Source organism: Vicia villosa, linkage group LG5 (assembly GCF_029867415.1).
Source record: "Vicia villosa cultivar HV-30 ecotype Madison, WI linkage group LG5, Vvil1.0, whole genome shotgun sequence".
In the NCBI taxonomy this organism is placed as follows: Eukaryota; Viridiplantae; Streptophyta; class Magnoliopsida; order Fabales; family Fabaceae; genus Vicia; species Vicia villosa.
This window is the reverse complement of record NC_081184.1, coordinates 158,954,785-158,968,755: the sequence shown is the minus strand read 5'-3', so window position 1 is coordinate 158,968,755 and position 13,971 is coordinate 158,954,785. Positions and strand designations below refer to the sequence as shown.

The 13,971-nt window shown below is 36.2% G+C and overlaps 1 protein-coding gene across 2 annotated transcripts; it reads right to left on the bottom strand.

The window, feature by feature from the left end:
- Positions 1 to 686: 686 nt before the first annotated feature.
- LOC131603496 (uncharacterized) lies at positions 687 to 6,169 on the bottom strand. Of its 2 annotated transcripts, XM_058875812.1 has the most exons (21): positions 5,721 to 6,169; positions 5,332 to 5,417; positions 5,144 to 5,245; positions 4,919 to 5,025; positions 4,712 to 4,812; positions 4,463 to 4,550; positions 4,291 to 4,379; positions 4,040 to 4,179; positions 3,760 to 3,925; positions 3,526 to 3,649; positions 3,305 to 3,401; positions 3,079 to 3,208; positions 2,863 to 2,922; positions 2,631 to 2,749; positions 2,291 to 2,415; positions 1,989 to 2,213; positions 1,706 to 1,866; positions 1,448 to 1,611; positions 1,245 to 1,327; positions 1,078 to 1,163; positions 687 to 1,000 (listed from the first exon to the last, which is right to left on the bottom strand). In XM_058875812.1, exons 1-21 carry the CDS (start codon positions 5,934 to 5,936, stop codon positions 857 to 859), a joined length of 2,613 nt encoding a protein of 870 aa, XP_058731795.1. In that variant the 5' UTR covers positions 5,937 to 6,169; the 3' UTR covers positions 687 to 856. The 2 variants fall into 2 exon arrangements, with proteins under 2 accessions (XP_058731795.1, XP_058731796.1); XM_058875813.1 differs by lacking the exons at positions 5,332 to 5,417; positions 5,721 to 6,169 and having other exon boundaries at positions 4,915 to 5,025; positions 5,144 to 5,244.
- Positions 6,170 to 13,971: the final 7,802 nt, after the last annotated feature.

Genomic DNA, 13,971 nt, shown 5'->3' with positions numbered 1-13,971 from the left:
TCACTTTTTTTAAAGGGATTAAGAGGAAGTCGCCTCCATAACAGGGAAAATGCTATTAATCCATTAAAATAAATTTGTTTTGCAAAAGAATTTATAATTTAAGAGGGAAGGAGAATATTTTTTATATAAATATTTATTTGATATTGTTTTAATTAGTCAAACTTTATGGACTCATCTCTTGTCTCACCCAACCTTATCTCTTTTTTGTTACCTTAATAGTATGATAATTTGTAAAAATTTCACGTTTCTTGTAGCATTTTTTCAACTTATTTTTGTTAAGTCCGAAAAAGACAGAACACTTTGCACCATCCTAAGTACACACCAAACACAAGAGAAATCTCAAACAAAAGTCAGACATAAGTCATAACCATTCACCAACCAAGGAAAATATGTCCTAATGGCTTAGACCAGCAACCTCGCCTAGTTTTCTTTTTGAATGAATGAGTTTCAAACAATTGATTTTCAAAAAGAAAATTGTTATACTTCCAAACTCCATACCTTTTTATTTTTAATGAAAACTCCGTTTTTTTTTACCACCAGTATCCAGTTTATTTGAACATTTAATCTCATTCGATGGTCCGTTCTAGTATCAAATGATTTCAAACCCCTCCCAATCACAATTGCAAGGGATCAAAGTGATCATCCTTAACAAGTCCAACATCAATAACCACTGGACCAACTAACGATTGCATAACTCCGTATTCATAAAACTATAAATATTTGGTGCATTGTAAATATCATAACTTGGTAGATATTTACGATATTCCATAACATCGAATAAAGATATAAACTAAATTAACTAATTATTCTACCAATTTCTATGACTAAAACTATCCTATACAAAAACTGTTCATTATTAAAAGGTATAGCTAGAAATGAAACTAGAATAAGCTACTACATCAACCCATTTTGGGAAAACACTCTTTAATCTCTTTGCAGGATCTACCAACTTTTGGTCCAAAACTGAAACTTCCACTCTCAATGCTTCAGAACTGTTGGCCTGATATTATCAACCAAATATAGAACTTTAGCTTTTACTGTGAAAAAGGAAGAAACTAATGCAGCATTAAACTTTACCTCTAACCAGAATGACCAGTTCCTGTCGCTCGGTCCACTAAGACGCAGTATATACGATGGTGGACCTCCATTGTACGCTTCGGTTCCTGTGCATTGCATGCAAACAAAATTATGCAATGAAAAAAATGTTATCAACCTAAGAAAAATCGATGATACGGGTTTTGTACCTGGAATCACATTATCTGCAAACGACCAACTGGATAATGGACCGGTTATGTTAAGAACTGTAACCCAGATTTCTTCTAAGGAACTGAAAGGAATATAAATCAAGTCATGCATGCATGAAAACAAGGTTAAGAAAATAGAAACCACTTGGAGCATAAATTGTGCTTTTTTACGATGCTCGGTGAAATCGCCATTTTCCACTCACCCTAAATAAAGTTCCAAGTGAACTCTTCTATGTCCCTTTTCAGAATTTGAAGATGTATTTTGAACAAACAATGTGGGAAAGAATTGATACTGCTTCAAAATAGCATCCTCGTTTGCGGGGAATTTCAGACTATTTGAAAAAAGAGAAGAAACTGGAAAAAGTACCTGCGAAGAGAAATTCCTTCACAATAATTTCTAGAACTCATAAGCGCTAAGTATATAAACCACTATATTCACGTAATAATTGCATGAAACTTACCATCCAATCATGGCGTTTAGACTGTGATGCGGACTCAAATGAAAACTTTGAAGTAACATTCAATATTTCTGCTGCTTCAGGCGAGTGTTTGAATAAGAATTGTAAGGAATTAGAATCTAGTACAGAAAAATCATAAGTGGATTCCGTTATATGACTCGAGCCTGCCAAATCACACAAATTTGTAAGAAATTTAAAAACAGAAAATAGAAGATTTGATTTAAGTACTAAAATGATAATGGAAAAGATCATATTGTCGACACTAGATTAAGTCGGGTATCAATACCTGCAGTTCGGAAAGTATGCTGAAAAACAATTCTCTTAGGAGCAGACATGGAGTAAGGAAAAAACTGAGATGATAATGCCAATGCAAGCACACTGAGATGCAACAGAAATCGCACAATCGATGACCTTGCTAACCAATGACTACAAATGGGTATTAGAGGGCCAACAGACCAACCAGTTACGAGTCCAATTACTGCAGCCACGATAATATCTGGAACATAGTATCCTGCAAGAATGTATAATACATTACTTTAGTTACTAGGCTAATATGAATATTTTTTTATAAGCAAAAGAAAAACTAACCATATGGTTGAGGAAGAGAGCCCATCATGCCCATCTTCTCGATCAAAAACTGAGCAAGAAAGCCGCCAAAGTAAACGGCGTATGCAAGGCACGGAACTAGAGGCAATATGTAAAACATTGTTGACCTAGAAAGTGAAAAAAATGAAGTGAACGGAAAAGTTATTGCAAAATTAGAATGACAGATTCCACACGAAAACATGCATATAAATGCAGTGAGGCACAAGTCAGATATATTGTAATGTGCAAAGGATTCTTGAAAGACTGAAGATGAAGACATGAAAATTTGTTTATGATAAAAAGAAAACACAGTAATGAAAATTAGATGGTTATTATGATCAACCTGAATGAACGTCGTCCGAATGATTTGACTGATAAGCAGAAGGATATCCATGAAGGAAGCATAGAAGCACATGCAAAAAATGTCACGAAACCTCCACTCAACCCAGCTGCAAGATAAGCCTGATGTTTACTAAATTTGTTAGCCAAAAAACAAAAAAACAAGCGAATACTGAATACATCATGTCGTGCTGCGAAAAGATCGAACTTTAAGACTATATATTAAATCTGCGCACCAAAGTTAATACGGCATAGAACCCAAATGCTCCCCAAAACCTTGCTTCATCAGCTAGGGCCTGAAATTTACATGTGAAATCAAAAGTTAGGCGGCTTGGACGTAGAAACCTCTCTCTTCGACAATATATTTCACGCAATGATTAACGGAACCAATAAAAACACTGAAAATTTGATCACACTAGAATTATTAAACATGTTTCAATGGACTGAAATACCTCTTTAGATCTCTTGACAATTACGGCATCTTGAGAAAGAGGAAAGTTTCTCCAGATTATTCTTGGAATAATAAGACCAACAAGTCCGCAAGGTATAAACATCATGAATGCCAAGAATGGATGAGCAAACCTGTGTGTTTCATCCATTATGTTAACACGGGAACCGAAAACATACATTAAGGAATTTCAGCTGTTACACCTTAGCTACTGATTTAAATGAAGTTACCAATTCATTGTATGAGACGAGAACAGTAATCTCAGCAAGGAAAACGCAACAGGCACAACAACTGCCAATATAATCCCTGCTGCATGGAACAAAAATCCTGCAAATCCAATAAATTTCAAAATGTCAAACATACAATTATTTAAATTTACTTAGAATAGAGATAAAACATTTAGAATATGTCTTATAAAGAAGTAACAAAAAGTAACTCTTTACTGATTTACCTTTCACAAAATCACTTAAAGTTGCGAACCAAGAATGGGACTGACCACGCGTAAAAGACATTACAAGGAATAAGAAGATAGGAATGCTATGAAGAACTTTAGCAACTCTTTTAGAATAAAATATCTGAAAATCGACAGTATAAATATAAGAAAACAAAAGAGCGAGATAGACCGATTTTAAAAATTATATTGCTATAAGTAATCAGTGCATCATAAACAAACTTCACCGCATACCATAAACCATGAGAGATAATCAAAGAATACAGCCTGCTCTTCGTTGAATAAGCTAGCTCTAACTTCAGTATAATTTTTTTGATATTTGTTTTGTAACTTAGAAGAATTAGTAAAAGCCTTGATTATGCGGAGCAAATTTTCTCCGCGGGCTTGGAGGCTTCCGGGTCTGGAGACATAGAAACACATCAAAATGATCAAATACATGCTTGAGGGAAAAATACTTTAAAAAATGGCAACCTAGTCCTATAAAAATTCTGTCTAGAGAAGGTAAGGTACATACAAGAATTGTTCCAATGTATCATAGGAGGTATGATAAAAATAACCACCAAGGAGGAAGATAATGTCAAGCCCGGGAATATCACCATAATCTTCAGAAAATATCCTATAATCTGTATCTCCAGGAATAATCGGAAAAACATCCTGCACAATGTACATTACAACAGAGAATTCAGATTTGTATCGGTGTATACGTATACGGAAAATAATTTCTATACAGCACGATCGAGTACTGAACAGGTATAAAGACAAAACCTGAGCTGCACTAGTAGCCATAGGGTACATTGCTGCCTCTGCGTAAATATTAGAAGGCCAAGAACTTGGTCCAGACTGGCACACTAAATCTGTTAATTAACAACATTATTCAGGGAAATTCCTACATTATGATATCGTACTATACATAACATAAATTTAACATCACGTTTACCAGGCCCTCCGGTCCCAGATGCCTCGACATTTATAAAAGCTCCTATTGTGTCGTGCCACTTATTTGTCTTCATGAACCCATGTGAACCCTTAAGCATCAAGGATTCAGAAGTAAATAACACCTCATTAGCAAAGATCCTAGTACATTTAAATTTTCTGATCACAATATCGTCATTTCTTCCAGACGAAATTTTAATTCAAAAGTCATATATGTAACTTCAACTCAACATTTACAGATAAGATATCCTACCAACATGAAAAGTTCCTCCGCACCGTTAAAAAGGAAAATAACCGGGCGGCGCAGAGCCGAACCAGAGTCCACGATTAGTCTTGCAATTTCCAGCATTGACGCTGAGAAAAGGGAGAAAATAAAACAAGACTTAGTATGCTCGAGTATATATTTTCCGAATAAAATCTTTCAAATACAACAAAGACTTCAAATATAGTCGCTACCAACCAACACATGAACCACAATCACCGGCACCAGGAGAACCAAGAGGACCGTCAAAATGCGCATTTACTAAAACCGACGGATCAGTATCTTTCGAGTCTATAGATGATATCCTACAGTAAAATAAACATGAAATCCACAACAACATTTAAATACAAAGCAAAACTTTTTACATCCAAGATAAGTATATAATCGACCCCCACAAGTAACAATTCATCATTGCAAATATACCTCATAAGAATATTAGTATGGTTTCTGTAACCCAAAGCTATGTGATGACGCAAAAAGTTCATATTGAAGGATCCACTAACAGTACTCTCTTCAATCTCAATTCTGCAAGACAGACAAATAATAATAAAAAAGGGAAAAAGAAAAAGCAAAATGTAAACATTGCTTAAAAAAGAATTAAAGTAACAAACCTGACATTAGAGGTAGCTCTGTCCTTTATTAATTCCAACTCTCCCTTAATGTATAGAGCAGCTTTTTTCAAACCAGGTCGCCCTTCCTATAAATTATCAATATTACTAATACAAGTCAACATCAATGTAACACAAACACCTCTGAATGTGTGTCTGTCTCAGTGTTGTGATCGTAAGTATCAGTGTCGGTGTCGTGTTTCTGATTTCCATGAAATGACTAATTAGGTAACGATGAAACTTTATAAAACAAATCTTTTATAATCCTACATTGTTTTGACCTATTAAAAAAAACAATTCATATCATATAATCCAATAACTATGAAAAATCCGTCACAGTTTGAATGAAAAACACCAGAGATAAATTATGTGATGATTTACAGAAGACTCACATGGCGGCCATCGATCTCTTGAGACAACATTCTGACATGTTCGATGGCTCTGGCTTCCGAAAACCGATCGAGAGGGGCATCAATAAGGAGAGGGTTGATGAACTTCATGTGGATGACGGAATACGTAAGCATCGAGATGAGAGCGTAGATGAGCGCCATGAGGAAGAGGAATTTGAAACCGGATACATCGTCGGATGACCCGAACCCGAAAGCCATCGCACGGACGGAGAGAGAGAGAGAGAGAGAGAGAGAGAGAAAATGAAAATTGATTTGTTTTTGTTTTTGTTTGCGTGCGTGTGTTGGATTTGATTTATAGTGTTAAAGGGTGGAAGTGGAAGTTAACTAGTGTGGAAGTTTGAGAATTATGCTTTTTGTTGTGAATTGTGATGTCTGCCAAAAAAAAAAAGGAAGACAGAACATTCCGAATTTGTTCTGGTTATTAGTGTTTTTATACCTATGTTTACGTATGTTTTAGAAGTTCTCAGCTGACTACTGGTGTGTCTTAGTATTTTTTCCCACAATGGGTTAATCAAGAGGATTTTCAATAGGAAAAACTAATTAGGTCTTTTTTAAGCCTCTCTCCATTGCAATTTTTTTCAAATAGTTTAGTAGATGGAATTTTATCTTTTAAAAATAAATAAATAAATTATCACAAATTTATAATATTTCCACACAATTAACAGTTACGTTGACTTAAGGGATATTTTAATTGTGGTTTTTTTTTTATTCAAGGAAAATCAACTCATATCATTAGTAAGTAAAGATTCAATACAAAGAGGTGTCAAATGAAAGAAATTACGCCTAGTCTAAGAATCGACCGCTTTCGTTATGGCGTGAGCAACCGAATTTGCTTGGCGCTTTACAAACTTTACCTCAAAGTTAGGACAATTAAACAATAAATTACGAATAGTAGAGATAATAGAACTAAATTCGGAGGAGCTAACAAGATCCATACGAATAGCTTGAATCGTATTATGAGAATCACTCTCAAAAGTAACTTTCTCTAAATGAAGATCAATAGCAACTGGATAGCTTCTTTGAGAGCCAACGCTTCCGCTTCGAGAATTGCGTATGAAACAAAATCTCAAGCGGCCCCAGCATAAACGAAATTCCCCAAATGGTGTCTTATACACCATCCTCTATTAGTGGTACCCCGAATAATATTAAAACTCGCATATACATTGCATTTTAATCTACCAACCACCAGCGGATTCTAATTCAAAATAGGTTGGTAAGTTTGCTCTCGATCACTACTTTATTGAGCCATAAACCACTTTTGCCAACTACGAAAAGCATGCAAGCCAAGTTTAGAGTACGCCTCACTCTCATTATTCCAAATTATGTTATTACGGTTTCTCCATAGAATGTCAATCAACATAGCGGCTCTCCTCGCCACCATGACATCCTCCCGACTACATATATCCAGAATCAAAGAAGAAGCATCATGAAAAGTATGAATTCGAGAGTCAATAATATGAGACAAACCTGTTGTTCGCCAACTCTGATTAGTAGTATTACACCCGAAGAAGACATGCTATGAACCTTCCATTTGATAATCACACAACAGGCACACAATCGGGCAAGAAACATGATATTGATGCAACCTCGTTCTAGTGGGTAGACAATCCCTACAAATCCGCCAAAGAAGGTGTTTTTATGCCCCTTTATCCACAATCTATACCCCGAACGAACACTATAGCAACCATTCTGCTCCTCTTTCCAAACCCATTTGTCTTCCAACACGTCTTCAACTAAAGGAGTTTGGAGGATATCCTTCACAAATACATAATCAAACAGATCCTGAATTAATGGTACGTTCCAAAATTTCCCGTTAGTAGACAAGAGCTCGTTAACAGTGAGATCATACACACCTTGTCATTGAGGGCCTTTCAACATTCCCCCGTTCTCCCTCCTAATCCAAGGTGCACCCGTCACTGGGATGTTCCTTCCATCACTAATGCTCCACTTACAACCAATAGTTAATATCTTCCTAGCATGCCAAATACTTCTCCAGACAAAGCTAGGATTATTACACAAATTAGCATCAAAGAACGACGTTTGAGAAAGTACCTTGCTTTATAGATTCTGGAAAACAATGATTGAGGTTTTGACAATAGATGCCACCCTCTCTTAGCCACCATAGCCATATTAAAGGGCTTAAGATCACGGAAACCTAAACCCCTTCCAGTCTTAGCACCTGTCAATCTATCCCACGACATCCACCTAATACAGTTTTGATCTCCACCACCTCCCCACCAAAAGGAATTAAGCATTTTCTCAATATCAGATACAATACCATCAGGAAGAATGAAGAGACTCGTAACATAGGTAGGAATAGATTGAAGCACCGATTTAATCATCACTTCCTTCCCTGCTTTAGATATCGGTCAACCTCTCCACGAATCAATCTTCTTCCAAATAATATCCTTCACATAAACAAAATGGCCTTCTTACTCCGACCTATTAGGGACGAAAGTCCCAGATAGGTTCCCGTACCAAGAACATGACGAACCTCCATAATGCTAGTCAGATCCTCCTGAGCAGGTATACTGATATTTCTGCTAAAAAACACCTCAGATTTTGATAGGTTGATGTCTTGACCGGACGCGTCAGCATAAAGATTAAGGATCTTCATAATATTGTTAACCTCAATGAGATTTGCCCTGCAAAACAAAAAACAATCGTCAGTAAAAAGTAGGTGAGACACACTAGGTGCTCCTCTGCATATTTGGATCCCGTGAAGATCCCCACTAGCGACAGCTTTCTTGATAAGAGTCGATAGGCCTTCAGTGATGAGAATAAAGAGATAAAGGGATAGAGGACCCCCCTGTCTCAAACTTCTTCCTGGCTGAATTGGTCCAACACTTTCTGCATTCACAAGAACAAAATAGCTCACCGACGTGACACACATCATCATCCACCGAATCCAACTCTCTGCAAAACCCAAGCGAGTCAGCATCCCCCTCAAAAAGCTCCAATCCACCCTATCATAAGCTTTACTTATATCAATCTTCAAGGCCAATTGGGCATTATTTCCCGAAGTCCTTATCTTAAGTGCATGGATAACTTCAAACACAATCATGGCATTATCAAGAATAGATCTCCCCTCCATAAAAGCTGATTGCTCCTCACCAATACATTTATCCAAACATTTCTTTAATATATTGGCAAGGAATTTAGAGATAATTTTATAGGCTACATTGCACAAAGAAATCAGACGTAAATCCTTCATGCTATCAGGATTACCACATTTTGGGATAAGACAAATATTTGTGTCATTTAGCGTTTCCGGGAAAAAGCCTCTTTCTAACCAAATCTTTGTCTCAGAAAAAATATCCTCCCCACAAACCTCCCAAAAATTCTGATAGAATGCCGGGTTAAAACCATCCGGACCAGAGGACTTGTCTGGGTGCATCTGAATCAACGCCTGATACATTTCTTCTTTCAAAATGGGGGGTTGTGAGCATCTCATTATCATTACTTGAAATAACAGGTTATATCAAGTTCAACACCGACTCGTAACTTCCTATTCTAGCTTCAAACAAATAATCAAAATAACGTTTTGCAATTCCACACATTCCTACTTGATCCTGAATTTCTCCTACCCCATCTTCTATGAGCACTTTTATTATCTGAAAGTTACGTCGAAACGACACAGACCTATGGAAAAATTGAGTATTGAGATCACCATTTCGAAGCCAATGTGTCTTCGCCCGTTGCCTCCAATAAGTATCTTCCCGAATACGAACTTTATTAAAATCATTGTGTGCCTCCATGTACTGATCTACAACTACCGGCTCATTACTTCCCCAAAACAATTCCAGCATTGCACGAAGTCGGTTTTTCTCCTCAGTATTCTGCCTTATTCGCAACGTATTCCATCGATCAATTGTGGTTCTTATTAATGTACTTTAAATTTGATTCTCTTTCTTTAGTGATCCTTCATGTCACACTTTAGTATTTACATTTAAGTTTAAATATCAAATTTGTTCTCATATAACTAGTATTTATGGGAATATTTTTCATTGTTTATTGATAACATATCCTTCTCTTTATTTTTTATTTAAAAAACTTTAAATTAACATTTATTTTCACGTGATTCGTCTTTAATATCACTAGTGGTCACCTTCTTCGATTACTACTCAATAATGCTCTAATTACCATCAATTATTATTTTGATCGTCATTGACCATTACTTCATTTAACTCAATGCCATTCTAATTATCCTTGTGTTATTAATAACAGTGTTTTAAAAATTAAATCAAACTGGTCGGTCGGACCGATTAAATTGAATAGGTCACTGGCCTGGTCCGATTATTAGATTGGTTATACTATTGAACCGGTGCATATCGGCTAGAACCTTGTGTCAAAAATAAAGCGGGAAATAGTTGACAGTTGTTGCAAAGGTTTGTTTTTATAGTTTGAGTGATGAGTTTCAGGGAGAGAAAGCACACTCTTCTGCATTATTAATCAAACAAAAGAGAGATTTGGTTAAAAAAGAAAGAACTGTAATAATATTATGTAGCAAAATTCAAAGGAAAATGACTTGGGAAAAGATTGTTAGAACATTGTGACTGAAGAAGTTTAAGTCAATCTATCATACAAACTCAGTTGCAAATTAGTCTCTTCTTGAATAATTTTCTTTCAAAGGGCTCAAGAAAAATTGTTGTTAAAAAGTTGCACAGTAATTTTGCACAACTTTCTCAAATTTCTGTGATAACTTGAATTGAATAAGGTTTTGCAGAGTAAATTTTTTAGACCAGGTTATTCGATTCGACAGATTTAATATCTATATAGTTTTGTTATAGTGACAAATTTATTCAACTGGATTTTCTTGTTTTATCCGGTTTAGGCATGCGGTTCGACAATGACGCAGAGGTTCGACCAATGAATCAGTGGCCCAGTACCCTCACCAGTTTGATGATCGGTCCAATTTTTAAAATATTGATTAATAGCACTGTGGAGCAGTGTTATAGCAATGTCGCCCTTAGACACCTTGTATACTTGCTAAAAATACAATATGTAACAACCTTTTTGCAATGCAGGGCTGTCTGAGGTTTTTAGGGTTATTGTGGTGTTAGAACAGGCTCACATAGAAATGACAAGAAACTCTATATGTGGTGTTTTGTGTAATGAATTAAGTGTCTCCCTTCAGCCTCAGGGTTAAGATATTTATAAGAACCTCGTGGGTCTGAGTCTCAAATCTAAAAGAGATAAATTTCATATGTCCCACTCTCTAAAACGTGGAAAAAAGGTAGTTATTTCTCATGTTTCTTTGGGGAACGTGGCCACCTCTATTTTACTCCCTCTCTCGTGCCGTTAGAAACTGGGACATGTCACCCTGATGTTTTCACAAAAAGTCAAGCGATCTAGGAAATGGGCGTCATAATCAAATGACGAGCTCTTGCTCTAATAAATGGGCGGCTAAAAAGCTGGTGTGGGCAACATGTTACGTCGCCTCCCCTTAGTGAACCTTCTACAATGTAACACTCCAATTTAGATTATTCTATTATATTTAAATTATTTATAATTTAATTATATTTTATTTAATTATTATGTGATGGTAATTAAATTAATTTGGGTGATAGGGATGTGTGACCTTGAGGTGAGGGTGTAGAGAGTAATTAGAAACCAGTAGAATTTAATTAAAATTATTAGAGTTTATTTTAATAATTAAAATAATAGAATTTTATTAGATTTAATTATATGGAAAATAGAGAGATTGGGGTTAAAGTGGCAATTAAAAGAAATGGAGGGGAAGGAGTTAAAAACAAGTGTTAGTGAGGGAGGAATTATAATTATAATGAAAGTTTGAGAGCTTTTTCATCCGTACCTAGGAACAAAATGAGACAAAAGCAATTTCAACCAATTTATCGATCATTATGGCCGACAACAACAATGACGCTAATGCCAACGGCGACCCCTTCCATCTCGAAAATGTCACTGCTGTCAACAGACAAAATGACCAGAGGGACAATCAAACTGCCCCTTCCTCGACTCAGGTCTCGCTGCGCATTCTTAATCCACAAGATGGCAACCCATCTACCCACGCGGACATCCCTTTAGCCCAGGAGAGACAGGAACTAGTCGCCCATCGACCACTTGAGCCAATAGCCCGATACCCTCGGTATTTAGCCCAGGGTTTAAAACCTCAAGTTGAGTGCTGCAATATCGAAGCCCGCAAGACCTGTAACACCCCATATTTTCATTAATTGATTTAAATTAGAATTAAAATTATTTATTTGAAATTATTTGGCATTTGATTGGATTTAATTGAAGAATTATGAAAAAGGAGGTTATTGGGCCAAATGTGGTGTTAGTAAAGAGGGGGTGTTATGTTAGTAGGCCTTTTACTAAATTAAAATCTATTTTTCATAAAATAAGGAATGGAGGAAAAAAAGGAAAATAGATGTGGAAGAGAAGCAGAAGAGTAGAAGTGCTGGTACGTGAAAGAGGAACAGAAGAGGAAGAGGGCTAATCAAGATCCTTGGCTAAGGTAAGGGGGGACTCTTCCGATTAACATCTTTTATCGTATTATAGATAATAGGACTGATTTAGATGCATTGTTTGTGTCAATTGGTTATATGATGGATTGGGGTTTTGGGATGATTTTGAGGGGATTGTATGATTTGATGAATTGTATGATTATATGATTGTTATAATGATTAAATGATCTTCTTTGTGTGTTATAATTGTGTTATAACATGTATGTGGCTGATATGGTGGTATTTGAGGTTCATGATATAACCTGATTTGGGTTTTGGGGATTTTGGGATGAATCCCGTAATGCTGTCAATCGATGTGAGATCTCTGGTTTTTGCCAGTTCGCGCCGCGAAGGTGGGTGCGCGCCGCGAAGGCGTAACTTTTTCTCGTTCCGCGCCGCGAACCTGTGTTTGCGCCGCGAAGGCGTGTTTTCTATTCGTTACGCGCCGCGAACTGTGTGTGGCGCCGCGTGCTGTAGCGATAATTATTTTCTTTGAAAAATGTAAAAATGTGTAACTTTCAAACCGTAAGTCCGTTTTAGACGCCGTTTTGGACGTTGTTCCTTAAATTGAATGTTCTACCATATAAAATAAATATAACAACAATAACTTGATTTTATTTTGAAAAGTATCGTTTTTCCAAATGTGGTTTATTATTGTTTTGCATAGTTGATGAGGTGCAATGGTTTGTTGTTTGCATAATTGAATATGTGCAATGATGGGCGTTGTTATAATGTGATTGCTTCTGCTTGTTATGCATATGGATGTTGTTCATGGTAAATATGGTTATCATGTGTTTTGATGAATGATGATGTAAATGCTCTGTTATTGTTGGGTTGATTTGTTGTACTTGGTACACGATTGTGAGGGGTGCTATTGTTGTTGCACTGTGTGGTGAATGTTTTATCTGTTATGATGTCGTGGTTGTGACTGGTAATTGATATACATATATTGTTGGTGTAAAATATGTATTTTATTATGGATGTGAAATAGCATAACTGTGTGTGGCTATTGATTATTATGGTGGTTGATGATTATGACATTTGGTTGTTTAATGTTGATGATGAGCATGTTATGGTTGATACATGCATTTCATAATCATGTTGTGGGCTGTATCCCTTATGGTGGTGGGACAGCGGTAGCTAATTCCCATTGTGTGGAATTGGTGAGAGAAGTAGCCGAATCTTTATGGTGGTGGATCGGTGAGATGGGTTATCCCATGTTTGGTACCACATGCATATAGTTGCATTGCATTAGGTTGTTGTGTATAATTATAACATGAATGGAAGATTGTCCAATGTTATAATATTTGATGATGGTGTAATTGTTATGGTGATGTCTTTTGGTAATGTATTCTATTGTTGTTGTGTGTTGATAAGTACTTCCTGACAATCTGAATATAATGAAATTGGATGAATAATGTGACTATGATGTGTTATTGTTTATGATTCGATAACATTTGTTAATTGTGAATGAGACTCACCCTTACTTTGATGATTTCAGATTGGCGAGTAGCGGCTTTTGGCTCTGGTGAGGATAGCTCATAGGCCAGTTTGTTTAAGTATAGTGTCGGTGTCATGCTCTGATATTGTAACACTGGGGGAACGCTAGTTTAGAGTTGATGATGATAATCTATTTTGTTGTTATTGGAGTAATTTTGTGAGATATTGCATAGATGATGTTATGCTTATCTGTTGATTAATGTTCCGCTGTATAGAAACATGATTCTGTTAAATGGATGATTTTCCCCTAAGTGAAGCATGACAAT